The sequence below is a fragment of the Euleptes europaea genome, chromosome 5 (genome assembly GCF_029931775.1).
Source record: "Euleptes europaea isolate rEulEur1 chromosome 5, rEulEur1.hap1, whole genome shotgun sequence".
Taxonomy (NCBI): domain Eukaryota; kingdom Metazoa; phylum Chordata; class Lepidosauria; order Squamata; family Sphaerodactylidae; genus Euleptes; species Euleptes europaea.
The window spans coordinates 84,098,199-84,126,086 of NC_079316.1; the positions used below are offsets into that span (position 1 = coordinate 84,098,199).

Sequence of the window (27,888 nt, forward strand, 5' to 3'; positions counted from 1 at the left end):
CAGGAAGCCTCAACATTAGCTTTGTAAAAAGTTCACATTATGGATGAAAGCTATTATCCTGTGTAGTTAAACGCAAGTCCCGCTGAAGTCAGTATGAAGTTATAGGCACACAACTACACACAGGATTTAGAAAGGGAGCAAAATTCACCAAAGAATGTAGAAGGAGCATGCTGACCCTTTGTTTAGCATTCAGCCTGAGTTCTGCCTTGACTAGTTATGATTTATACCCTCTTTATTAATGCTAGTGGACTGGGCACTATGGATTCCAAATTCATTTAATCAAGTGGGACCACTGCTGATGAACAAAGTTAATGCCAATAAACACGTAAGATTTTACACTATGAAGCTTAAAAAAGTAATTGTTTGAAAGACAGGGGGGGTGTATTAAGAAAAATCTACAACAAAAGCTGTAGTCTTCTTTTTCCATCCACAGCTGAGGACATGTCAACTAATGCACAAACTATAGTTTAGGCCCATTTCTAGTAGACAGCCTCCACATTTATATGGTTAAGTCATTGTTACCGTGTTTCACATGTATCCACATTGGTTTCATATCCCTTCATTTTATTGATCTTAAGATGTTGCGGAAGGTTCATTCCTGTACCCCTAACACAGAACCACTCCCTCTAGCTGCCTTTTCTAGCACCATTATGCGTAGAAAAAAATAAAATGCACAAACAACAAGCAGTGACAGCGGCGATTCCTCAATTGTCCAGGATTTATTTCTGAGCATGCTGAAGAGGTGCATGTAAGTAAGCTGGAAATGGTACACAGTCCAGGGTCCAGCACAAAACATTCCTTTCTGAGCTTCTCTTTCCACTCTTCTATCCATATTACATGCATTCAAATGTAGTAAAAACCCCATTACTTCTCCGAGCCAACTGCAGACTTATCTGTTGCCACATAAGTGCAAAGAAAGGGGCAGGATGTGAACCTGTGTATTAGAAAGAGCTTTACAGCAACTTCAGTTGATGACAGAACACAAAAGGAAAATTCCTACGTATACACATCAGATGTCTCCACTTTTATAAAACTGGAATCAAATGGGAAAGTGCCATCTTTATGTGTTCCTAATTGAAATTTAAATGTCCTCTTGACACAAAAAGGTATATACATAACATAGCTACGTAACCTTTTTTCCCCTCAACTGGACAACAAGTGTCAAGCCCAGCGGCTTCATAGGGCAAAATGAGATTGGTCAGGAAAACTGTTCTACAACTGATAATCATGACACAATGTCCTATTGCCATTTCAAAAGGTCCATAATTCAGTTTATTCAAGTTTTCTTCTTCGTGGTATTTTTTCCCAAATTAAAAAAAATATTCAGACTTTTGTAATCTGTGTATGCTGATCTTCATCAAAAGGTTCATTCTCTGGATCAGAGTCAGTGGTGTCAGAATACCTATAATGATCAGGTTCATTATCACTAACGTCTGGTGTTACTGAAGTTGAGCTGCTAGCTTCTGCGTTTGATGGCTCCTCTACCGTTTTCGTGAAAAATAGTTTCACCTAGAAAAAGAGGATCATGGCAGAAGTAAGTACGTATCTGCTGGAAATAGAAACATTGCCAGTAATTACTATGACAGGATAAGAAGATGCTAAAATTTGATATTACCTTGCCTTTAAACAATTTCTATTAAATAAACACTACAGACTGAAACATAAGTTAGCACTAAGTAGAGAAGCACACGCAAGCAATATATTCTCTACAATTAAATGCAGCAAAATATTTAAAAAGCTGATTACTACTTAAAGGTTTCCCCATTTCTTCCAGAGTGATCAAATAGCTTCTTATGCTGCAAAGCTCTATATATTTAGCTACTTGAAATTTTCTTTCAAAGTTGCCCTTTTCATTCTTACTGGTGTTTTTAGGCCAACAGATATTCCTATTAGGAATACCATGCTCACCAAAACAAAGAAAAACTTGCCTATGTATATATCATCAATATATCGAATTCTCAATGTGGCCAAGGCTGTGGATACTTAAATACAGAGATTAGAGCCATGAACAGACATGAAAGACCTTTCTACAAACCTAAGAGCCCCAGGGTTGCAGGAAGGAAAATCTGAAATCTAAAAACAAAAGATTGGGGGGTTAACCCCCACAAAAATAATAGAAGCAACACCTGTAGCTTTAACGAATGAATGCCCTCAGTGGATGTTGCAAGGTAACCCCAACAGCATTGTCAGTTGAAGCCTTGGTTTCTAAGCAGGGGGGAGGGGCTTTTCAGATCCTTCGAGGGAGAACTCTTTGGGGCCAGGACCAGCAGCAACCACAGGCAACTTCCATGACTCACCCAGGATTGGCTGGGGTTGGCTGCTTGCTATTGTTCAATAGTAACCACCCACAATAGCTAGCGTGGTGTAGTGGTTAGAGTTTCAAATTAGGATTTGGGAAACCCAGGTTCAAATGCTCACTCTGCCATGGAAGCTAGGGGTGACTTTGGACAAGTCATACATACACTCAGGTTAACCTACTTCTATAGGGTTGCCAGGTCGCTTGGATTGGCAAGCAATTGACCGCCAATCCATCAATGGGCTCAGCAGAAGGGATCGCGTGTGTGGCTGCACCAATGCAATTACATCACATCTGGTTTACATGCGGAAGTGATGTAATTGAGTCAGCGTGGCCACACATGCACAATCCCCCACCCCTGCTCCGCCCCAAAAACCTCCTGCTGGAGGAGGGGGAGGGGACCAGGCAACGCAACCTACTTCAGAGTTGTTATGAGGATAAAATGGAGGAGAGAAAAAATATATAAGCTGCTTTTGGCTCCCTACTAGGGAGAAAGGTGGTAAATATATGAAGCCAATGAATAATATATATAGCTGAAGATGGGAGGGCTGCAGATATAAGGTAAGTTGGTGGGTGGATAGGAAGGAGAGAAGGAAACCAGGAAAGCTGAGGATACGGGGGCTGAGGATACGAGAACCCCCAAGTCCTTTCAGGTTCCCTATTATGCAACTGGGGCCCGGCCCAGCTGGCACCATGTAACTAGGACCACCCCAGTGGCAGGCACTGAACAAATGGGGCAGACTTTTCCTGGGGAATGGCTGCCGGGGAGAGGGAAAGCTGAAGATGGGGTGGGGCAGAGAAATATAGACTGGCTGGTAGGTGGGTGGGAAGGAGCGAAGGAAGCAGAAAAAAGGGAGAAGCTTTGGGGGCTTTCAGGAAAGGGAAATAGTGGTGAAAAGGAAAATGGTATGTCTCCCATAAATCCTTGTGAATCCCCCGCTAGTGTGCATGTGTGTACATGTACACACATACTTATGAACTGGAACAAACAAAGCAGACAGATGCTAAATTCTTCCAAGTCTTCCCACATACTAAACTTAGCGTTTCACTAAACTGATTTTGGTAGAACCCAATGTAAGCTGAAATCTGTTGAGGAGGAGCCTCACCAAATTAGGGTCAACAGATAGAATTATTTACACATTAGAGAGTTAAAATGGAAAAGTAGTTTATCTGCTTCTTCCAGCTCTGATATTTTTGTTGTAATGTATACATGGGAAAATACAAATGCGAGTAAGGGAGAAGTCTGTGTTTCATCAGCAGACTCAATGGACAACAACAGTTGAACACAAAATGAATTCTCTTAAATGTGAACCTCTTCCCATACCACTTAAGTGAAAGAGAAAAGTGGTGTCTAAATATTTTAATGAAACAAAAACTATTTACATTAAGTGATATTTATTACTGATTTATCAAGCATTTACTCCTGAGGCATACAATAACTTACCTCTATTTAACTAAGTACAGCATACTTCAAATCGCAGAGCATACTTAAAACGCCATTAGCTGAAGGCTTTGAAAATACTTACCTTAAAGTTTGGAGAGAAGTAACGATTTGCTTTGTCTTTATTTGCCTTGTCTAAATCATTTTTTGTTAGTGTAAGTATTAGATATTCTTTGTCATTATCTGAGCGCTCAATAGTAAAAATGCCATCAAGTTCCTGATCTCCAAGAAGGCTTCCATTTTCTACTTTATCAGAATTTTCTTCTGGTCCTGGTATGAAGAATGTATTTACCCAGAAATGAAACATTTTGTCCTAAGAAAGAGAAAAAAGCAGCTCTCTTTAACATGTTCACGAGATACCAAAAACCTAAGATAATAAACCTGGTCTGCACACACGGCAGTAGCCAAGCCATGCGAATTAAGAGCATATTATTATACCCTTAACTGTGACTGCTGTAATGAGAACTGCATAAGACAACTCTAGTGGTGCAGAATCAATGAAGTAAATGACTCCAATTTGTATCAGTGCCATTTTAAGACCTAGCACAAAAATCACCCACAACTATCTTGATATATAACTCATACTTCCCTAATCTATTACTGATTCTGCACAACCTGCAATGTACCCATCTAGGGCTGTTGGATGTACACAGCAATTTGTATGGCTAAATTGTGGCGTAACTACTCATGCCAATGACTGATAAGAAGCCGCAGTTCTCACTAACAACTTGAACCTAAAATTCACCATAGGGAGGAAATACTATGACTGCAATACTGATAGCGTACAACAGTATAGGCTGATCCCCCCCAGCAAACATTTCGGATTAGGTTGCACACCTTCCATTCTTAATTTGATAGTTTTCTATAAAAAATTAAGGTCTGGCAAGCTAGATACGAAAGACTCTGCTTTTCATTAGTGCAAGGTAGGAGCTGAAGGTTGCCAGAGGAAAATATAACTTATTTGAAGCTAAAGGAGATCATCTGATCAAACAGCTGAATATAAACCTTTTAAATAAATAGGTATTCTGAACTGCTGTTACAACAAGTACAGGATATATACGAGAAATCCGTTGAGATCAGACATGAGAAGGAGTTTCCCTTTATGTTGTTATGTAGCAAATTCTTTCCCCCACCCGAAATGACAATAGTGGCAAAAATGAATGAACATTTTATTTCTCTGTACTAGGTCAAAGGATTAGAAAAGAAAGCAAAGTGCTTCTATTTGCAAATGTACTTTCCTGCATCTGGGTAAACTCTGCAGGGGCTGTTAAAAGGCAAATTAGTTCTGTTCCAGACAACTCTGACAGAAAGGGATTTCAAGAAACTGTTTGTGACATATAGGCCTAATATATTGCTTTTCTAGCTCATAAAAATGCATACCGGTGTTTGGAATATAAACTAGTGAGACTGAACCTCTAGAAGCAACTTCCTTTTTTGATCAATACAAAATTAGCATGTTTTGAAGAAGTGGACAAACACTGATTAAGAAAATATTGCTACCAGTAGGGGGCCAACTTCAACCATTACCCTACTAAAATTAATTTCCACTGTAAAGAACAAATGTTCACAAGGATGGGGGGGAAATGAAACATGAACATCAGGACTTCAAGATGTTTCTAAAACTGCCTTTATAATTTAAGAGTTTTAATCAATAATGCAGTTGTTTCCTAGAAAAGCTACTGCTCCTTTATTTTCAATTTAATCTTTAACAGGATGCATTCATTGTTTAGTTCAGGGTTAGTTTCCCATTTTACTCCTATCTATGCCACCCAATGAGCATGAATTCATCCTTTTCAAAATATGTTTGAGGGAAAAAAACTTATGCTTATTTAGATGAATTTTTCGAAAAAAGAAATCATTACTGTGGCAGGGAATGGCTAAGTTAGAGAACCAGTTAAACTGTATGTCTTTTTAAAATAGAACTTGACACTCCTATTTGTATGTTAATGTACTGTATTTTTGTAACAATTTTTAAAGCTTTATAGTTTCTATATCTACCTTTCCCACAAGGCAAAGATAGATCTTGAAATAAAATAAATGTGAGCAATTAAAATATGTCTAAGGTCTAATCAAATTCATAGTAAAGTTAAGTGAGTTACAGTGCATTCCTGAGCCGCGCCGGAGGCCCTTTAGAAGGCCAGGCAGGGCCTGCGCCGGCGTCCAAGCCCCCTGCGCCAGCGTCTGGGCAACTTATGCTGGCATTAGTAGCCTAAATGCTGGAGGGAAGGCCCAGACGCTGGTCGCTGCTGCGGCAGCGCCACCCCGGGTCGCCGACGGGGCCTTCCGGTGGCGTCTGAACACCGGCAACAGCTGTGCCGGTGTCCCGGGAGGCATTCCCGGGGCGTAACGGTGTCCCGGGAGGCATTCCCAGGGCATACCAGCGCCGGCCTGGGGGTGGGGCTGCCTTTAGGAGGCCTCCAAAGCCATTTCGAGCCGGGAACGCCCCTTATTTTTGGCGAGATACGCCACCTAAAAACCTTAACCCTAACTGGTGGCGTATCTCCGATGTAACCCTATGAGGGTTGCATGGATTTTTGGCGCCGCGTTGGCTCCTAAGCCCGGCTCAGGCATTCCACTCAGAAATGCACTGTTATACTTTTCCCCCCAGTTGCTCTTAAGTTGCTTTAGTGGACTTGCTTACAGGTAAGTGTGCACAGGGTTGCAGTCTTAATTTAACTAAGCTAATTAAAAAATCTTTTGATAAACGGAAGTTTTTTTTTTAAAGTTAAATCTGCCCCAAAATTGCAGTTGGCAAGTACTATCTTAGAAAAGTACTTCTTTCCCACACAAGAGGAAAAGCTTCTAAGATGATGCCTTCCACAACATAGGCAGGCATCACATAAAATTAATTTCAGAACTACTGGTTTTACTCCTATGCAAATTAGAATTAATAGATCAACCATGATAATGGATTAAGTCAATTAAAAGTAAGATTTCATTACAAGCCTATTGTTTGCATTCATAAAGACACCTTTCCTTCAACAAAATCTTTAAAATTGCAAAATGGCAAGTTTCCCAGGGCTTCACTTACTGATTTGTGCACTTGTACATGATTTGTACAGGCTTGATTTGGGGAGTTCAACATGAACAGTGAACATTGTTAAGCCCTAGCCCTGTAACCTAATTTCTCAGATAATGACTCAATGCAGTCGAGCTGAGTGAAACTGAATCCAGGGACAATAATAGGCGGCAGGGCTTATAACTAAAAAGGAAGTGGGTTTGCTGATAGGGCTGGGCCTTCTCTGATTACTCAGGGCCAAGCTAGACGCAGCAGCAGCAGGCATGGTTGGTTTTATTGCCATCTGCTGCTCCACCTTAACACCCCTTAATTTGTTACCCAAATCCCACTCCCCCACCCGATACCAGAAGTCAGCTGGGCAAAAAGTGGGGTGGTGCGGGGGAAAGAGTACAGACCCCCCCCTTGATATTAGAACTGCACACAAAAACACACCATCCTGTTTCACGCACCAAGAGAACAGACTTGTGAAGCTGCCACCCCCCACCCACTGGACTTTTATACTTCATTTGCTCAGACTTGAAGCCTTGAAGAATTTGCATGAATGCTTCAGTACCTGGTCCTTCCCATACCAGCAATGACTGGAAGAACTTTTTATCATCATCTAGTCAGAAAGGTTCAGTCCTTTCAGAATTGGTCCATTATTCATGCCTTCATAAGTCAAGGTTACAGCAAGGGATTCTCAATGGGCATGTCCTCTAAAAACTGTTTGTCCATCTCACTTCCCACACCTCCATACAAATCCTGGAATCTAAGTGACTTGCGCTTTCTGTGACAGTTGTCAGAATGTGTAAAATTTACCAATTTAGCACAAGGGAAAACCAAAAACAAATAAAGCCATCTCTAATTATAAAACAAACCTTTTTCAACATTTTGTTTTGTTTATGGAAGAATTCCACCTTGATATCGCCACAAACTGGTAATGGCTGAGGGAACTCAAAGTACATATATTTGTCTCCACGTCTTGTGGGTCCTGAAGAGGAGGTGAATATCTTTACTTTAAGCTGGTAGACCACAAAGTGAGGATCTGTATGATAAAAACAGTCATGTCATGATAAGCAGTTTAAATTAATTTCAACGATCAGTGCTAAACAACTTACTGCAAAAAAATATTCTTAATAAATGTTTCTCAGTAATAACCACTACAGTTAGGATGTGGTATGTAGCTTAGGTATGCCAATCTTTCTATATCACATTAAAAAAATTAAAGTGTTCAGATATTAATAGTGGAATTCTGTATTATCAGACCAAACCAGCAGTAGGTAATAGAAAACCTGCTTCAGAATAATGCTTAAAATAAACATCAATCTGAGCACAGGAATCTGGTAGCAATTGAATCACTAGTAGATTAGTGCCAAAACCAACTGATATTCACAAATGTTTAATGTACTTGCAGGCCTGGTACAATGCATACTGTTGCAGATAGAATTATGCCCCATCCTGATTCCTAATTCTAAAGTTATTACCCCATTAGATAGCATCGTATGATGTTAAATATTAAGTAGCCAGAAAATACAGGTGTCAGAAATAGCATTTTAATGCCATGAATGGCAGATAACAGAAGTATCTCACCTTTTTGGAACACATTCACAGACTCATGGGTAAAAGGAAACCAGAACCAAAACCACTAAAGTCCCTTATACAGAATGTAGAATGGCAAAATTAACACACACAAAAATCTACTACCCACTTTCCCAGCTGCAGAAGAGGAAGTTCTAATTGTTTTAGAAGTCAGCAACAGTGGCAACACGCAACATACATTTTATTACACAGTCTGTAGCATAATGGGGGAAAGAATAAACCCAAATGCAAGCATATAGCAATTTTAAAAACTAAATATTCTTGGGTTACATAAAGAATGTTTTAAGAGATTAGTTCCAATGTCACTATATTAACTAGTTATATTAGCTGTTTATGAATAGATTAAAAGAACAAGTTTTTCCTGGCATTTTTGCATATGCGGTGGATATGGAAGAACTATATAGCTAGTTAGCCAAATATCCCTGGATAAACACACTATTATGCTTACATTACAGCCAAGAGGTAAGACATTATCTACTCTGGGATTAAACCTGGGATGTCAATGCATGCAGAGCACATGTTCTACCAACTAAGCTATGGCTCCTCCAGTCCCTCTCAACAAAAAGAAGTCACACCATACTGCCTTTGTAGAACATTAAATGAAGCTTTACTCTGATTCTACTTTACTATCTCCTAGCCGGTATTGACACTCTACTCTCTAAAAAAGGGAGAGCTTTGACTATGTTAAGTGACCAACTCTTATCACAAAATGGAATATGAGTGATTGCCATTTTGCCAAGTTCTCTACTGTATCTAGCAGCATTTAGCAGATGTGTGGTGCAACGCAGACAGCACTGAGCCAAGCAGGCCAGGATTCAAATCCCTACTCAAACATTCATTGTGGAACTTTAAGTCTATTTCTCCTTCAGCCTAACTTAAGGGTTTACCACATTACGTATTCCCAGCGATGTATTAAGAGTTTGAAAATGGTATAAAAAACATCGCTTTAAAAGGGTTTTTGGATACCACAGCTAAAAAATGTTTGGAAGATGTCTTCACAGCTAAAGGGGCCAAACAAAGTGCGAACAGTTTTTTTTATAACATTTTTCAAACTCTTAATACATTGATGGGAATACATAATGCGGTAACCCCCTTACTTAACCAGATAATTTGGAAAAGATATTTAGGCCAGAATTGTCTACTGTGACCAGCTACAGCATATCTGTCAGGGGCTGCCTCCCCTGAATCAGAATCCTGGTTGAAGCTCCCTCCAGTATCCCTTGTATTCGAGCTGTAGGACTGCCTGGCATTGGAGGTGGGAGGTTTTTTTTTTTTTCCCCTCAGTTCACCCATAGCCCTCTCACTCCAGCCTACTTCCTCTCTCCAAGTGTTGAAGAGGACTATGGTGTATCTTCCTAACAGCCCATGCTGCCCTCCTTTTAAAGGAGGGGCAGAAAGAGGGTTGGGTCCACAAGTCCCAAGCTAAGTCCTGCACAGCTTTAAGAACATAATTAAGAGGAAGCCGGTATTTTGTTTATTGGGAATTCCACAAAAAAATATGACTAATATTGATAGGGTTGTTTGCCAATATAGTTTTGCTGCTGCAAGAATTGTAATAGCTAAAGTTTGGAAGCAAACGCATAGACCTTCGATTGTTGACTGGAGAAATTGTGGATGTATACGAGGATGGGCAAATTAACGGAATTCCTACATGGAAACGATATGGAAGAATTTAAAAAAACATGGTTTAAGGCCGCCTCATATTGGGATAAAATGGCAAAAATTGACTTTACAATATTACTTAGCGAGTTATAGAAATTAGTCTTAATAAATTTATATTATATTGTAGATAAGCTTAAAAAACTGTTTAGACACTTCTTCGGAAGTCGGGTGATGGGTCACTTTTTTGGGTGGGTGGAGGGTGAAGGGGTATCTTTTTGGATTTAATGGTTTGGTAAACAAGAAAGTAATAATTACTATATAAAGATACTCTTTTGTAATTTTTGTATTTTGTTATTTTTTATTGTATTGTTTTGTTTTGTGTTATAAAAATTAATAAAAATTTATATAATAAAAAATAACATAATTAAGGCCATGCTGGATCAGACCAAGGCCCATCAAGTCCAGCAGTCTGTTCACATAATGGCCAACCAGGTGCCTCTAGGAAGCCCATAAACAGGACAAACTGCAGCAGCATTATCCTGCCTGGTTTCCACAGCACCTGATATACTAGGCATGCTCCTCTGATCCTGGAGATAATAGGTACGCATCATGACTAGTATCCATTTTGACCAGTAGCCATGGATAGCCCAATCCTCCATGAACATGTCCACTCCCCTCTTAAAGCCTTCCAAGTTGGCAGCCATCACCACATCCTGGGGCAGGGAGTTCCACAATTTAACTATGCATTGTGTGAAGAAATACTTCCTTTTATTTAAGAAGGGGTGGGGCCTTGCTCTGGGCTGGAGGGTGACCCAGCCATTCTCACCCCTTCCTTTCCCCCTTCTCTCAGCCTACTGGCCAGCTGAGGCCCTTGGAGGCTGCCACGACGCAACATTCCACACTCAGGGTTGCCACAGCCTACTACTGTTGGGCTGTGCCAACCGCTGCCCCCATGCTGGCTTCCGGGATTTGAGGCATGCCAAGACTGAGGCCACAAACACGTCCACGCCAGCATGCTCCCCTGCTTGCCCCCAGATAAATCTAGGGATGGAGTATCCGCTGCCAGAGAATATCCATTCCAAAAGTCTGCAAGAATTTAAAAAGCCTTAAATAAATTTAAACATCTTGTTTCAAAAATCAGGGATTTTTTTAAAGTAACAGTTTAAACATATCATACTCAACATTGAGGAATGAGGGTAACTATGCTCAATTGTTGATATGGATATTAGAAGATATTGTCTCATGTCACAGATATTTAAAAATACTTACTGCAAGTGCCGCCACTGAACATTGGAATTGTTTCAAACATCATTTTGTGAAAGAGCAATGCCACAGGTCTGTAATCCAGTTGATTCTTTAACAAGTAGCTATAGTAAAATACATAGCGCCTCTGACTGGGAATAGTTACTCCCTAAAGGAAAAGAGAAAAGAAAACTTAGTCCAAGAATGTTTTATTTTTGACATTTTTATTGTTTGTGGTAAGAAATGCAAGATCTTAATTTTTAAAATGAATCACTGACGTCATTTGTAGGCAATTACTAACTACACAATTCTCACGGGGTAAGAAATTTACCCACACACACCCCAAAATCCAGCTGATCAACAAAAAAAATAAAGGATATATAAAACCCAAATAAGTTTCTCCCACAAGGTTAGACACACTTCTTTCCTATATTAACTTTTATGGAATGTTTTTATTTTTCTCCAGAGAAGGCCATTAAGGTGATAAAATAGTTAGGTTACATGTAAGCCACAGAATACGTACACCTGTGCCAGGGTACTGACACATCATTGGTGCAGGAAAACTTCACACCAGAAAACAGCACAGGGCGTATTACTTATGCCTATGTTTCTGGAACATGTGACTAAAAAAAATTGGAGTATCTCTTGTGTTTGTTCTTAGATGTCTTACACCATACGACTTGAAACTGGTGTGAAGTGTAGTTCATAACTTGGTCTAACATATTAGTATGCTCTTTCAACTCATAATTACATTCCATGGCTCCTACAAAATGGCAGCCTATGACATGTTATAACTTAAGTATTACAAAACGCAGTCCAACATTTGCTATGAAGTATTAAAAATACTCTATATTTCTTGCACTATTTCCAAATTTCCTCCCTCACCTTATATATTGACACTTACTAGATTAGCTGTATACAGTAATGAATCGCTTGAGGTTATCCAGGCCTAGTCTTCAAGTACAGCAGTTAAGACATCATTTGTATCCTTTGTGTGTAGATGCTTACCCGTAGCAGATATTTTTGAAGTGGTTATCTATGCATACTATATCTGCACAGAGAATCCTTTAGCTCCTTTTAAAGGTAAACAAAGCAACTTCTTTGGCATTGGCCACACCCACTCTGAAGAGAGGGGTGTAACAGAACATACCTAGGAGGCAGAGCCACACCTCCCATTCAGTTCTTCCCAGGAGAAATGCAAGCAGGCAAATGCTCCCCCCCCCCCACTGCAGGGAAGGATGTCTGGTTTTGTAAATGCACAAAGCACTTGAACAACATCAGTTACAAACAAGCAGCCTGTTCTTCATGGTCTCTCCACAGACACAACAATGGGAAAAGATTAGTAAACTGATCAACTAGTACAGGAACAGCTGAAGCCTTACAGGTCTGCAAAAGACTTTATCCAACCTAGCTCTCACACCCAGGCATACTGTGGGACACAACTGGATGCCTGAGTCCAGGTGGCTGCTCAGTAGAGTTCCAAAAGAGATGTGCCTAGGCAGGTCAGAGAGCCGAAAGCAGTTTTAGTAGTGTGGTACTGTTACTTTGTCTTCACTGGAAAGTACTGTTGTGCCAACACTGCCTAATGGACCCTGTGATCTAGTGGCTTAGACCAAAATGGGATCCTTTGTCCTTGTCCCATGGGATTATTTCTAATGGAAAAAGTTCTGCCTACATAGCAGGCCATGGTCCTGTGGTCATCTAAGGAGTACTGAGTTCAAACAATGGGTTTGGGAAATACACTAGCAGTGTCAGACACCAATCTAGATGGAATCTAGAGGCCATCTTTGATAAAAAAAGAGATGGCCAACCAGAGGACAATCCCATCCTTATGGAAGCAGATACAAAGTGGGGTCAAAGCAAGAAGTAGAAAGTTCACTGGTTCATTTTGCTTAAGTTACGGCTTCCAGAAATATACTTTCATATTTCAGTTCACACATTTCCAGTGGCTCAAAAGGGTATTTCATCAGCTAGGATACAATCAATCAGAAACCCCACAACCGGATAGGCAGAGCTTGCAGAGACCTTCAAAAGAAGAAGTTCACAACTGCCAAGTAAAAACAGAGTGGCTGCATGGGGCATGATGATGACAGAGCTCCAAGGTGGACTCATAGATGGAAAAGTCAATCCCTGGAAACAGAATTAAAAGTAGATAGTCTAAGACAAAGCTTTTTAAACTGTAGGTTGCAACCCCATATGTGGTTCCATAACTGAATGTGAGGGTTGCAAAAAAATTGGCAACAGTAAATGGTAAAATTATATGTATACCAACAAATTGTTTTAAAATAAATTTCTTTTTGATTTATTATCAGTAAATGTTGATTTGTATACCTATATGCCTGGGGTCACGTAAAAATTTCTGGGGCAAAAAGGGGTCGCGAGTGGAAAAAGTTTAAGAAGCTCTAGTCTAAGACAGAGTTAAAGTAGCAGATTATTAGCTCCCAATCATGGTACAAAGCAAATATGCAATAATGCTTCCATCTGGACAAGTAAAACTGCATTTAGCAGGTTTCCTTGCATTTAGAAGTACTTCCTGCAGCTATAATGATTGCACTTGAAGCATTATTCTTTGTGCGGTTACAACAATGGCTGGCAACCTCTGGGTATTTTTCTTCAATCGTGTAACAGAAGACCTTTTGCCAGAGAGAGATGAACAAGGGGCTCCATGGCTAGGCAGAACACATCTGTGAACCAGGGTTGATGAGGCCAATACAGGGTGACTAAGACACAATCAGCCTTGTTGTACAGTATTTTGCTGAGGATTGATACCCAGAAAAATCTCTGAACAAGTTAATCTAATAGTTCACAGTTTTGATACATATATTTCTATGGGGAATGTCTTCTAGGTGCAGAGAAATGCTTACCTCATAACCATCAGAAGTGACGAATTGGAAGGTTTTGGTATGAACATGTGTGTTTCACACAATTGGGTCTATATAAGATAGTCACACCCCAAACACCCCTGAATCTCTCAGATGTGGGTTGCATGAGACTATCTAATCTTTTTGAAAGCCCTTTGGTGAGAATCTCAAATTGTATTTTACCTTTTAATCTTTAAATAGGATAAGAAATAATATGTATGCATTTCTGTTTCTGATTTCAAGTATATTTTGTATCAGGGATTCTTTCCTATTTAGTCTTTTCAGGAATAATTAGATTGATTTTAAATAAAAATCGTGGGTGATCTTTGGCTGAGACACGTTTTCACGACACCTGGAATAAATAAACTTCTTTCTCTTCAGTCAGAGGGCTGTAACGCATAGAGACGAGGTATCAAAGAGAGTAGCCATTTCAATAAGCCCTGTGATTTAGTGGTTCATGTGTTGGAACAGGCAGAGACCCCATGTGTCTGTTTTCAAAGGAGTGCTTCCCTAATGGGTGTGCATGTAATAGTTCACCTGTTACAGGTAGGCAGCCATCACTGCCATGCCCTTTGTGAACACCCTTAGAACACTAGACAGTTCAAAGGGGAGAACTTTGTATTGATAAAGGAGTTGCCTCATTGCAAAGTGGAGAAAGTCATGGAGGTGGGGCCTATATGGCTTGGGGCCTGCATAGCTTAAGGGCCACCTTCTCCCATATGAATCCACCCATCCACTCCAGTCATCTTTGATACCCTGCTTCAGATGCCCCTGCCATCTGTGGCTAGAAGGGTCGCAGCCCAAGAAAGGGCCTTCTCAGTTGTGGCGCCAAAACTCTGGAACTCCCTCCCCAGGGAGATTCATCGGTTTCCCTCTATAGTTGTCTTTTGCCAGCAGGTGAAGACTTTTTTTTAATAACCCCAATAACTGTCAACTCCTCCCTGGTTTTGGTGTTATGTGTGTTTATATGCTTTTACTGTATCATTTTATATACAATTTAAGTATTGTTTTAATGATGAAAAGTTTTAATGTTTTGATGTTCACTGCCTTGGGGACCCTATTTGGATGGAAAGGTGGTTAGTTTTAACTAAATAATAGTTAAACAGTTTAAATAAATTAAGATATGGAATTATAGGTCTTTCAGTACAAGATAAACCACGTTTCTTGAGTCAACAGTGGAAGAATGGATGTGACGGTGCTGAGGAGCTAGGTGCAATTCAAGTCACAAAAGCAGGGCAAGAAGTCCAGGTGAGCAGTCGTAATTGCAAGGGCCACATGCAGGAAGCAGGGAAGAAATCAGAACAGGAGTCAAAAGTCTGAATAAGCAGTCCAAACTGGAATGGCCAGAGGACAGAAGCATAGTCAAAGGTAGGCAGGGTTTAGGTCCAGGAAGTCAGGATGGGTGAAACAAGTAGGGAAGCCACACACTGCGTAGGACAGGTCCTCACAGACTGACAAGTTGACCAGGAGGCAACTTGCATGTTCAGGCCTTACAGTGTCCAAGTCTTTGCAACTGACTCCCTGGGTCATGTGCTAGGACCCAGTCAGATGATCCTAAACCAGAAGAGAAACTGCAGCCCACATGGTGCTATTATGCCACAGGCTGTGTAGTACTGGGCCTAAATTGGTAGTGGTCCCTGTTTGAGTCCCAACCCAGAACCTCACTGAATGCAACCCCCCAAAATTTGGTGAATAAGATGCATTTGACTGTTGAGAACTAGTGTAGATTGTAAGCCTCCATCCCCCTTAGATAAAGTGAAACACCAAGAAGAGAACCCCATTCAGCAGGTTTTTAGAACAGCAATACCTTTTGGCTGTTCTTATCCCCAACAGAGTATTCCTTCTGCTACCCATTCATACTTTTCTGTGTTTGCTACAATGTTGTGAAACACTTCTTGAAGGAAATCAGAAGATATATATATACCTCTCCTGCAGTTCTGAAGGGCTTGTAAAACAGAACTGTTCAGAAGAGCCACTGAATCCTCCAGATTTGATGTGGATGCCTTTAAAGACAGTCTTAATTGAACTTTGATCTGCAAGTTTTTTTAATTCTTCTGTTCTTGGAATTATGTTACACTGTGCTGATTTTACGGTTGTTACAACGTTTTTAAGCATAATAAATTTACTTCTGAGATGGTGGGACAATTTCTATTGTACTCTTGTTTGTGAAGAGGGTCTGGCTTGGACAAGAGCATCTGAAGACTCCAGAAGAGGCAAGTGAAGCAAATTCTATTGCATATGCCAGACAATATTAGAATGTAAATGCCAGACACAGAGGAGAATGATCTGCACACAGAAGACAGAACATTACGCAAGCAAGAGGAATGGTTCCATCTTTGAATCATTGTCACAGTCTCGGTAGACAGACATTATCTGGGGTGCCTATGGAGTGGGCTGTTGATCTCGGTTTTTGAACATCACTTAATTGAGGTATCACCCATTATTTTGCTGAACAGACAGACCTGCCCCATTCAAGGGCATATACTTAATTATGGCCTTGGTTTCAGAGGTGAGGGCAGTGGTACAAAACCAAACATGTCTTTCAAGGGGAATAGATACCACCATTGTTTTAGAACCACAGAGCATAGATGATGCAATGTACTGATCTTTTTAGCAAGGCACGGTGCCTCATTCTTGGATTGTGGCCAGAACATTCTTATGTGGAAGATGGTGCAGAATAGGGATACTGCTTTCACTTGCCCAGAGAGAGTTCAGTAGCTATGGAATTGGGTCGGAAAGAGAAAAAAGCAAGCCTCCTGGTGCATGATGTACACCTTCTCCAATCTTTCTGATTGGGGAGGCATGGAAGATTGTTATCCTAATAACAATCTGAAGGAGAGCCGCTAATATAAGATAGTGTAGTATAAAACTCCAAATCCGTTACTTGGAATTCTGTATCCTTGAGGAATGGAGTTTGTTTAGTGCCCTAGCTCCAAGATGTGGCCATCTGAATCAACCGAGCGGAGTAGAGTTTTAGATTCTCAAAACATGAGAAAGTATCTGGGACGATCAACAAAGGTTTCAGAAAACAGAAGTTTTGAGTGAGTCTCTGGTGTCTGAAGAGGGGGAAATAGATGGAGGAAGAATGGGCTTGAGACCTTCAGATGGATTGTTGTGAGACAGGCTGACCAGGCATTGAGTCCAGTGCTGGTGGATGGTATTCTGGATACATGAGCAGAGAAAAGCATGAGCCCGGACAACAGCAAGAGGTGTAACCAAGCCTGCTCAAGGCTGGCACTGTAGTCCCAACCATGGTAATGGAGAATCAGATAGCTCTGGGAGTTACTAGTAGTATGTTGGCCATCCAGTGTGTTCTGAACACTTATCTTGCAAGTCTTCAGTTGGAAGCAAATTGCTGGAAGGCAGGTTCCAATTTTGGTAGTGAAACTGAAGACAACCCAGCCAGGAACTGACAGACAATCAAGATTAAGAGGCTGAGCCCTAGATAAGAATACTGACCCCGATCACACTCATATTAATTCTGCCAGTGGTAAGAACAATGGAGAAATGCAAAAAATTATGGATCACCTTCAAGGAAGAGGCTTCATCTCTTGTTATGAGTCTTATAGCTCTCAGAGACGGAATCTACTATATGCATTTCAATCTGCAGAAAGCATTCTGGGGATTGAACAAGCACCTGACTCATCCTAGCATGGTTGCTGGGTGGAGGAGGGGAGATTCAAGCGAGACAACACTCAGTGTCTTCATCAGTACCAAAGCTTGTTGTTGAGCAACTCCTGTAGATGGTACTCAATTGGGAGGGGTAGCAAGTTCAGTAGAAGACAGAGTCAAGATACAGGATGATCTTGACAGGCTGGAAAATTGGGCTAAAACTAACAAAATTAATCTCAACCAAGATAAATATAAAGTTCCACATTTAGGTGGAAAAAAATCGAATGCATAATTATATGATGGGGGAGCCTAGTCTTGGCAGTAGTAAGTGCAAAAAGGTTATAGGAGTCTTAGTAAAACATGAGTTAACAGGGTGATGCAGTAGCTAAAAGGGCAAATGTGATTTTGGGCTACATCAATAGAAGTATAGTGTCCAGATCATGCACAGTGATGGTATCATTTTGCTCTGGTTAGACTTCACTTGGAGTATTGTGTTCAGTTTTGGGCACCACAGTTTAAGAAGGACAAGCTGGAACAGGGGAGGGCAACAAAGATGGTGAGCAAAGGTTGAAGGAGCTGGGTATGTTTAACCTGAGAGGAGATGGCTGAGAGGGGATATCATAGCCGTCTTCAAGTATTTGAAGGGCTGTCATATAGGGGATGGTGCAACGTTGTTTTCTGTTGCCCAAGGTCGGACCAGAACCAGCGGGTTGAAATTAAATCAAAAGAGTTTTCGGCTAAACATTAGGAAGAACTTTCTGACAGAGAGGATCCTCAGTGGAACAGGCTTCCTCAGGAGGTGGTGGGCTCTCCTTCCTTGGAGGTTTTTAAGCATGTGCTAGAAGGCCATCTGACAGTGAGGCTGATTCTGTGAACTTTGGCAGATCATGACAGGGAGGGCGGTAAGGGATGAGTCAGTGCTCACCTCTTGTGGCCCTTTCTTACATACCCACCAGGGTTATGCCAATCATCACTTTAGGGTAAGGAAGGAATCTTCCTTCAGGCCAGATTGGCCAGGGAACCTGGAGGTTTTCTGCCTTCCTCTGGGCATAGAGCAGGGGTGACTGGGGGAAGAGTAGTTGTGAATTTTCTGTATTGTGCAGGAGGTTGGACAAGATGACCCCTGAGGTCCTTCCAGCTCTGTTTCCATGTAATTCCACTGCAGAGTCCCTTTGAAATTCATACCATAATGGTACAGGGATCCAAGACAGACCAGATTGGTCTGCAAACACACAACACTGACCAAGATTAACATTGACTAAGAAGAGCCTGTGCCCACAGAATAGCTGAGTCAAGGGCTGGTTACAGCCAGCTTTCGTGAATTTTTGACAACGTGAATACAATGCAACCTTATAAATCTCCCCTAAGCCCAAAATGCAGCAGTAATGTCTGTCCATGGAAGGTTATTTACTGCCATACTGTAGATACTTTAGAAGCGTGTTGTGCCAGAGGCATATGGACTTTGAGGGAGGACACCTGCTAGACTTAAGAATAGTGAGAAGAGAATCACTCATGATTTCAACACAGAAAGTTCTGAACAATGTTGCTCCTGTGGCAGTTGAAAAAAATGAATCAGAAGGTGTAGCTCCAGCACTCTAGGCATGTCCTGCAGCATCCCTCTCTTTGAAAATGAAATAGCTAAAAAGGTAACAGCTCCAGAATGTTCTGAAGTGCCTATCATGACAATAAGTCCAGAGGCGTGGGTGTGTTCTTCTGATGTAGCCAAATTATTTCCCTTGCTTGAATAAGAATCTTGATTTCCTCGATCATAATGGGTGCTAATTTTTCAGCATGATCCGCCCTTTACAGATGTTAATTCACCGATGCCTTAATATGGTCTCTGTACCGCCCTACTAAATCTGTTTAATAGATGTATTTCAGATTTTATGGTAATTCTGTTATGCCTTTCTATCAACGGTTGGGAGAGGTTCTCATCCACTAAATCAACTGATTACTCTTTGATTGGCTGCTGTCCTTGTAACTTCTCCCCAACCCACTTTCTTTTCTGTTGCTTGAACTTCTGGGCCTAACTTACCTCACAGGGTTGTTGTGAGGATAAAGTGCAGGAGAGGAGAATCATATAAGCAGCTTTAGATCCCCTCTGGATAGACAGGTGGAGTATAAAGGAAATACATAAACACCAAGTATAAATTCAGCTGCTTTGGATGGATGCCCTATGCATCTGATGATATAAACTATGATTTACAAAAGCTTATGTTAGAATAAATTTTGTTAATCTTCAAGGTTCCACTGGATTCCTGTTTAATGTTCTGAAGGACTCTCTGCCCAGATCAGAAAGTACAAAATGTGCTTATACAGAGACCAAAACAAAGAAACCAACACTGAATATGTAAAGTGAGTCATGGTAGGCTCTAGTAAAACCTTTTCCTTTAGTTATCCAAAAGTTGTTGAAACAAAGATTGATAATCATACAACTGTTCCCCAGATCAGTATTGTTCGAAGACACTGTTTTTCAAGCTATTTCAGACAGGTGAACAAAAAAAGAGACCGTAGCAAGAGCACATTTTTAGATGCTGACAAACCTAAATAGTTCACCTCAAAAACATTGTTTTCCAGTTTTCAGCATTAATGTTTACCGCCGCCACCCATCCCAGGTTTGTATAAACCTATATCCAAGCACACGCTGCCCTGGATAGCCTAAGCTAGCCTGATCTAAACAGATCTCAGGAACTAAGCAAGGTCAGTCTTGTTCAGTATTTGGATGGGAAACCACCAAGGAAGTCCAGGGTTGGTTCACAGAGGCAGACAATGGCAAAACCACATCTGAAGGTCTCTTGCGGTGAAAACCCTACAGGGTTGCATAGGTCAGTTACAACTTGACAGCCAACTCCCCCCCCCCTCCAAAATACCCAAACACTAGGCCTCATTGTGGAGATCTTAAAAATATTGTTCCAGGCTAATTTTGACAGCACGACATAGGTGAAGAGGCAGTCTCATTGTCCAGTATAGGCTGCAGATCATTAATTTATTGATGACATTTTTGAAAAAGCACTACAGAAATTTCACCAGGACTTCAGCAACTTCCATCCCACCATCAACATGACCATGAATCAATCCACACAACAGGTACATTTTCTAGAAAGTACAGCACACATACATAATGTAAGAACAAAAGCCACCTTTTACCAGAAACTTACTGATTGCAGAACATATCTGCCTACAGTCACCATCTTAAACTCACCAAACAATCCACTGTCTACAGCTTTACACTACAGCCGCACCTATTCTGACCTCTCTAACAAAGGTGCACGCCTGTGGGATCTACAACAGACAATTTTGGAATCACTGTACCCACCTCATGTACTAAGGAAACAGATCAACAAAGCCTGAATGATACCAAAGAATAAAATGCTACAAGATATGCCCAAATGAAACAGCAACTCTTCTCTCACAGGCATTGGGAAGAGAATCTTTCCTTGCCCAGACAGTGTCCTACCCTTAATTTCTCACCCACAATAATGCACTTCCTAACATGGACATGGATTCTGGGATCAAGGCCTGCAATAAACCAAGATGCCAGCTCTTTCCCCATATTCACACTGACAACACAATCACCGGACCTAACACAACCAGCCATATAGTCTCAGGTTCATTCACTTGTTCATCTTCCAACATGATATATGCCATCAAGCGTACAGCAATGCCCTTCCACTTTCTACATCGAACAATCAAGTCAGTCCTTATGCAAAACAATAAATAGGCATAAATATGACATCAAAAATCACAACACTCAAAAACCAGTGGGAGAACATTTTAATCTTCCAGGACAGAGAAGCTTCAAGGGGAGATTACAACATGAGATTGCTGAACCTGAGTTCATTCACAAGTTCAGAGCAATGGTCCCCCCGGGAACAGAATTTTAATATTACAAAGACAGAACAATATCATAACAATTTCCAAAAGAAAATGAACATCCACAGTACTTTAGCTGAGAGGAAATGCTATTTATTATTTGAACTATGCTTACATCTCTTAATAAATAAACTTTATAGGAAATTAAGTGGCTTTACACGCTATTATTTTCTAATTATGCCAAGGACTTTAAAGAACAATTAATTTCCAGAAATCAATGGTCCCTAAATACTTGCTAATTACAATTTGTTGCATTACAGACCGATTAAGTACAACTTCAACAGGGCCAGAAAGCAAACTAGAGACCTTTAGTTATTCAAGGGGGGGAAACATATTCAAGGGGGGGGGGGAAGTGGCCTATTACCATACATGATAGGTCTCACATATTGGGGATAATATCTTGGGGAAGCTCAAATAAGAAGTTGAAAAACCTGATCTTGCCTGGCCACCTCCCTTGTTCCTCCAGTCCTCCAAGGAACTGGTGAATCGACATGAATAAAATGTGCCACACTGCAAGGAGCCACAATTAAGAAGAGGAAATTGGGTGAAATTCCCTCCTCCACCAATGGAGCAAAACTGTGATTCTTTCTTAAAGCACCCCCTTGAACTGTGGTCCATTTTGTTCAGAAGGCTCCCCAGAACCTCAGAACATTTTTATTACCAGCAGCAGATGGGGAAGGGGAGATCCCCTCCTCCAAATCCTTCAACCAGATATTTTGAACAGTTAATTGGATGCCTTTGAAAACATTCAAAGCAAACTTGAAAATCACCACTATGAGTTGTAAATGGAAAAGTACGAGGGTTTGCATGTGGCTTAGTGCAAAAGCATCTGCTTGGCATATAGAAGGTTCCAGGTTCAATCCCCAGCATCTCCAGTTAAAAGGACCAGGTAGGAGGTGATGCGAAGACCTCTACCTGAGCCCCTGGAGAGCTGCTGCCAGTCTGAGTAGACAATACTGACCTTGATGAACCAAGGGTATGATTCAATATAAGGCAGCTCCAAGTGTTTCAAGTGGGGTTTGAAGAGGGAAGGGACCTCAGATATAATGCCATTGTTTCCAAAGCAGTCATTTCCTCCAGGGGAACTAGGGTTGCCAACCTCCAGGTGGAGGCTGGAAATCAACCGGAATTACAACTGCTCTCCAGATGACAGAAATCAATTCCCCTGGAGGAAATGGCTGCTTTGGAGGGTGTACTTTATAGCATTATCTCCTGCTGAGGTCATTTCCCTCCCTAAACCTCATCCTCCCTAGGCTCCATCCCAAATCTCCAGGAATTTCCCAACCTGGAGCTGGCAACCCTAAGGAGAACTGATCTCTGTTGTTGGGAGATCTGTTGTGATTCCAGGAGATTTCCAGCCCCCAGCTGGAGGTTGGCAACCCTACAAGGAAAGAAGGAAGCAGGAAAGACAGAGAGACTATGGGGGCTTTCAGGCAGGAGAAAGAAGAAGTAGTGGGGGAGGGGAAAATGAGATGGCTCCCACATGTCCTTGTAAGACAACAAGGGATGCTAAAATCTAAGGCGGCAAACAAGGTAGCAGGTGTTTTGTTATTACTGCTTTAGTCCCAGAAAGTTCCTGTTTAGTGCAAACATCAGACTAAAGAAACCAGCAAAGCAATATGTTGTGATAATTTGCTGGGGAACAGTGTCAGGTAGAAATTGGACAATAAGGGTGAACAGAGGACAACTGATGCCATCCTTAATCCTTTAAAAACAGTTGATTTAACAACAGATATTTTGCACCCCAAAAGAAAGTGCCTTGAAAAGTCTACCCTATTGTTGAGAGGTAGTTTCGTTACTAAGAAGGGACTGAAATTTATACTAAAGATCTAAGCTGTCATCACTACAGAGACAACAGTAAATAACAAACACAGTAGAGGCTTTCAAAATATTGTCGAAGGCTTTCACGGTCAGAGTTCATTGGTTCTTGTAGGTTATCCGGGCTGTGTAACCGTGGTCTTGGAATTTTCTTTCCTGACGTTTCGCCAGCAACTGTGGCAGGCATCTTCAGAGTAGTAACACTGAAGGACAGTGTCTCTCAGTGTCAAGGGTGTAGGAAGAGTAATATATAGTCAGAAAGGGGTTGGGTTTGAGCTGAGTATTGTCCTGCAAAAGTATTGTCCTGTAAGTATCAAAGTATTGATACTTACAGGACAATACTTTTGCAGGACAATACTCAGCTCAAACCCAACCCCTTTCTGACTATATATTACTCTTCCTACACCCTTGACACTGAGAGACACTGTCCTTCAGTGTTACTACTCTGAAGATGCCTGCCACAGTTGCTGGCGAAACGTCAGGAAAGAAAATTCCAAGACCACGGTTACACAGCCCGGATAACCTACAAGAACAGTAGAGGCTGTTCATGCAGACTGTTTTCTTTTAACAGTAGAGGAATCCCAGATCCAAATAGGTCTCCTCTGGGGATACTGCTGAATTGATTAGGAGCTGGAGACTGCTTTGGCACTGATCTTGGGAAGCAATATTAGTAAAGGTGCTGAAACAAAGCACAAAGTCTGAGAAGTCATAGTATCAGAGGCTTGCAGCAACTAGGCAAAAAGGCCTATTACGATCAACTTTGTGTTTCTTCCCAAAACATTCTCCGTTAGCAACTTGCTGTAATACCTAGAACACTTCTTGAACAAGGACAGCTGTGCCATAGATGCTTGGCCAGGTCAAGGGAAAGAAAGATTTCCTAGAAAAACACACTGTAAACATCACCTAGTGTACTTTTTAGGGAGGAGGAAACCATTTTTTAAAAGTAAGCGGAAGGTTCAAGTTCCACGAAGGGTGAAACTCTTCAAAGAAAGATTTTCTTGATGCTGCTACCACAGTGGTTGAAAGACAACTGAATGACATGTGCCTTGTGCTTCAATGAAGGCTCATTATATACCATTAGAACTGAGGGAGGAGCGCTCTCCCCACCTCTGTCACGTAACTGGGCGGAAAAGGAGCCCAGCTCTGGGCTAGAGACAGAGGTGAGGGGAAGCACTCCAAAGACGCTGAATCTTCTAGAAGCTTAAAAATCTGTCCTCCGTGGCTGGCCTGCGCAGTCCTTTGTGGATCTGCACAGAAGACACGATGATGAAGAGAAAGTTCTGAACGTTACACTCTACAACAAACACTCATGCGCACGTCCCTACAAACAGGATTCTGTGGTGTTAAAAGGGCTGGTTTTCCCTGCTGTTCAGTACTAATACTTTTCAGGCTAAGCACAACCCAGATGCCCTTGGCACCCTAGAAAAACAGACACCTAAACATAAAACTCTAGCTTCCTCAAACCCAAATATTTACAAACACCAATTTTCAAAAACTGTCAGGATTCATTTCCCTTATGCCACAACCAAGAATGTATCTAAAGCGACTAAACACTGTATAAATTAAAAAGAATAATGCTGTGAGCTTCCAATCCTGTTTTCACAAGTATAATGCAATTTTACTAATATAGCCAAGACTGTCAAGATTCTGATCATATGAATCTACAAACAATAGTAATCAGACATGTCAATCTGTCTAACAAGTCTATATGCAAGGAAAATGATGTGTGAAAATGCTGCTAGAGTTTAAAATCAGGAGCAAGCAGCATCTCATCTCTTTAAATTGATCTTTCCTCTGAGAGGATACTGGAAGGGAAAAGACATCTCCTCTAGGAAGGGGGATGGGAAAAAGAGGACAACCTATTCCCAAGTTCAAACAAACCCAAAGAAAAATCCATTGAATGTGACTAAAATGTTTAGCCGATGGGCATTTTGTTTGATTAAAAGAAATGTGCTTGGCTAAATCGGGCAGATTTTAAAAGACACTAATACACCAAAATCCGTGGGTGGCAGTGCCTTCTTAGAAGAAGCACTCCTCTCCTACATGAGACAAACTAATTTATCTAGATTTGTAGCCTGGGATATAATGGGTCTTGGAACAAAACTAGAGAAATGTCTCATCCCCTGGTGAGTTCACACCATAAGTACTTAAGTAATTAAAGCAATAACTGAGGTACAGAAGAGGTCCAGCTCTTAATGCTAACTAATTTGTGTTCTAATTTTCATTTTTCATGCTCATACTTTAAAAGTTTCCACATTCCCCTCTAACAGATCAGACTGAAAACAGATAAAAGTATGCACATCCCTTCAAAGCACTGCCTTGCTGTTATAGCTGCTGGGAGACAACCAAAAACAAGCAGGAGCTATATCCCTTCACTATCCTGTATGTGCCAGTGTCAGACTAGGATATGGGAGACCCAGTTGTGAATCCGTACTCTACCATGGAAGCTTGCTAGGTGACCTTAAGTTAGGCTGAGTGTGTCTGACTGGCCCATCTCAAAGGGTTGTTGTTAATATAAAATGAAGAAATGGATCCTCCATTGGGGAGAAAACTGAGGTATAAAGTGAGTAAAAACTTTTTAAAATGTTAACCATAATTAAGGCTGTCAGATGCATAAAGAAATTACTCAACCATGGACATTTAAAAGCATATATCCGCATAATCGTAAAAACTGTTCGGAAGAAAAAAGTGTCTAAAAAGTAGTGAAATTATTTTAGGAATACTGAATATTCACAATCTGACCATAATGAATACACACAGAAGTCACAAAATTCAATAAGTTCATCATAACTTACACAAAGTTTTGCAAATAAAGCAGAGAACATAGCATCTTACCTTTTTATCTCTGGTCCTTACTTCCCCATAGAAATCTAGGGCTTCTTGTGCCTTCTGAAATCTTCCTCGATGTAACAAATATGCACAAATCATTACACCAGTTCGTCCCTTTCCAGCTTTGCAGTGGATTGCTGCAACATGATTGCCATCTTCACTAAGCCATAGGTCAAGATCTTCACAAAAAGGTTTAATAAGCTCTAGCTGTGGTGGATTATGGTCTTCAAAAGGATACTGTGCAACTATAAAAACAGGAAAGATTCAAAGACCTAGAGTCAGTTAGCATTAAATATAAATGTTACTATCAATGATGTAGATGCTTAGAGACGTAAAACCTTCAGAAATGCTCAAGCCTTGGGAGCACCCCCAACCTCCCAAAAATACAGAAATGTTGGGAAAACTGAAATATATGCAATACTTAACTTTTTCAATCTTCATATTATTTCACTACTCTAATATAAAATGCATAATTTATGATTTGGCAAAAGTTGTAAATACACCCAAATGAGAATCAAAAGAACTGTAAAAACTTCTGTACGCTATGCATACATACTATTATATGTATCTTAATGTTTGCCATCTGAGATTTAGGGGAAAACTTGAAAATAGAAAACACAGATTTTAGAACAAATGCCAGACAGCCTAGGACAGGCTGTTTCATTAACAATAAAGGGACTAGCCATATATATCTAGCTATTAAAGTAAATGTTATAACACTGAAAACATCTATCCAACAGCTTATCTAAACCAGTGTTTCCCAACCTGTGGGTTGGGACCCAAAAGTAAGTTGTGAAACCTCTTAGAGTGGGTTATGGGCCAGCCTTCTCTAACGACTACCCCTGCCCTTTCCATCGCTCTCTTTCATATTTTAGAAACCAAGATCTGACCCTGAAAACCGTATCATCCATGTCATACATTAGTTGCTATGTTTTCTTCACTACACATAAATCTTGACCAAGTAAAACATGTTCTGAAGGTTGCCAGAGTGAGTTTCTTATAATCTTAGGGGGAGATTAGAGGGAGTAATGGGGAAGGAGAGAGAGTTCAAAGGCTGGAATGTCACCTCCATATGTAAAGGTTGTGCATGTTGCAATACCGCTTGTTTGAGTTCATAGTGGGGACTGCTGCGCCCTTTGTGCAATGTTTGTTGGTTTCCCAAAAACATCTGGTTAGCCACTGTAGAAAATGGAATGCTGAACTAAATGGGCACCAAAAAACCCTAGGCCAGCACTGGCTGGGTCGCCACACCAAGTAAACCTGGACTTGTGGGTCACTGCACTGAAAAGGTTGGGAAGTCCCCATGTGTGCCTGCACTACTGGTAAGTAACTGTTGTTCATTGAGTAACCTTCTGTGCATGCACACATGGGGACTGGACTGCACATGAGCAGAGCCAGCCGCAGAGAAGATTTGTCAGCTTCTGGAAAGATCAGCTCCATGGAGTGCTCCCCCTCCACTCTAAGTGCCGAGGAGTTTTCCTGCCCAAACGGTTACGTGACAAGAGGGGAGAAGGGAGCAGTCTCCCTCTGTTCTCCAACGCCTCCGTGGAGCCCCTGTCGATCACCTGTAATTTGAAACAACAGAACAGTCCACAGCAGGGAAGGAGGGAGGGATGTGTGCCTGCACAGAAGACAACTCGATGAACAACAGTTACAGGTAAGTGCAACCCTGTTTTTCATCTTCGTGGATTCTGTGCAGCCCTATTGGGAGAGTAGC

At 41.1% G+C, this 27,888-nt stretch overlaps 1 protein-coding gene across 1 annotated transcript in view; it reads right to left on the reverse strand.

Annotated features, from left to right (window-relative positions):
- Positions 1-700: 700 nt before the first annotated feature.
- Positions 701-27,888, reverse strand: part of PTEN (phosphatase and tensin homolog) — a 66,846-nt gene continuing 39,658 nt past the window's right edge. Inside the window, exons 5-9 of the mRNA XM_056849680.1 lie at positions 26,178-26,416; positions 11,206-11,347; positions 7,614-7,780; positions 3,823-4,050; positions 701-1,509 (exon numbers count right to left, since the gene is read on the reverse strand). Coding sequence (XP_056705658.1) covers positions 1,324-1,509; positions 3,823-4,050; positions 7,614-7,780; positions 11,206-11,347; positions 26,178-26,416 — 962 coding nt within the window. The 3' untranslated portion in view covers positions 701-1,323. The remainder of the gene's footprint in view (positions 1,510-3,822; positions 4,051-7,613; positions 7,781-11,205; positions 11,348-26,177; positions 26,417-27,888) is intronic.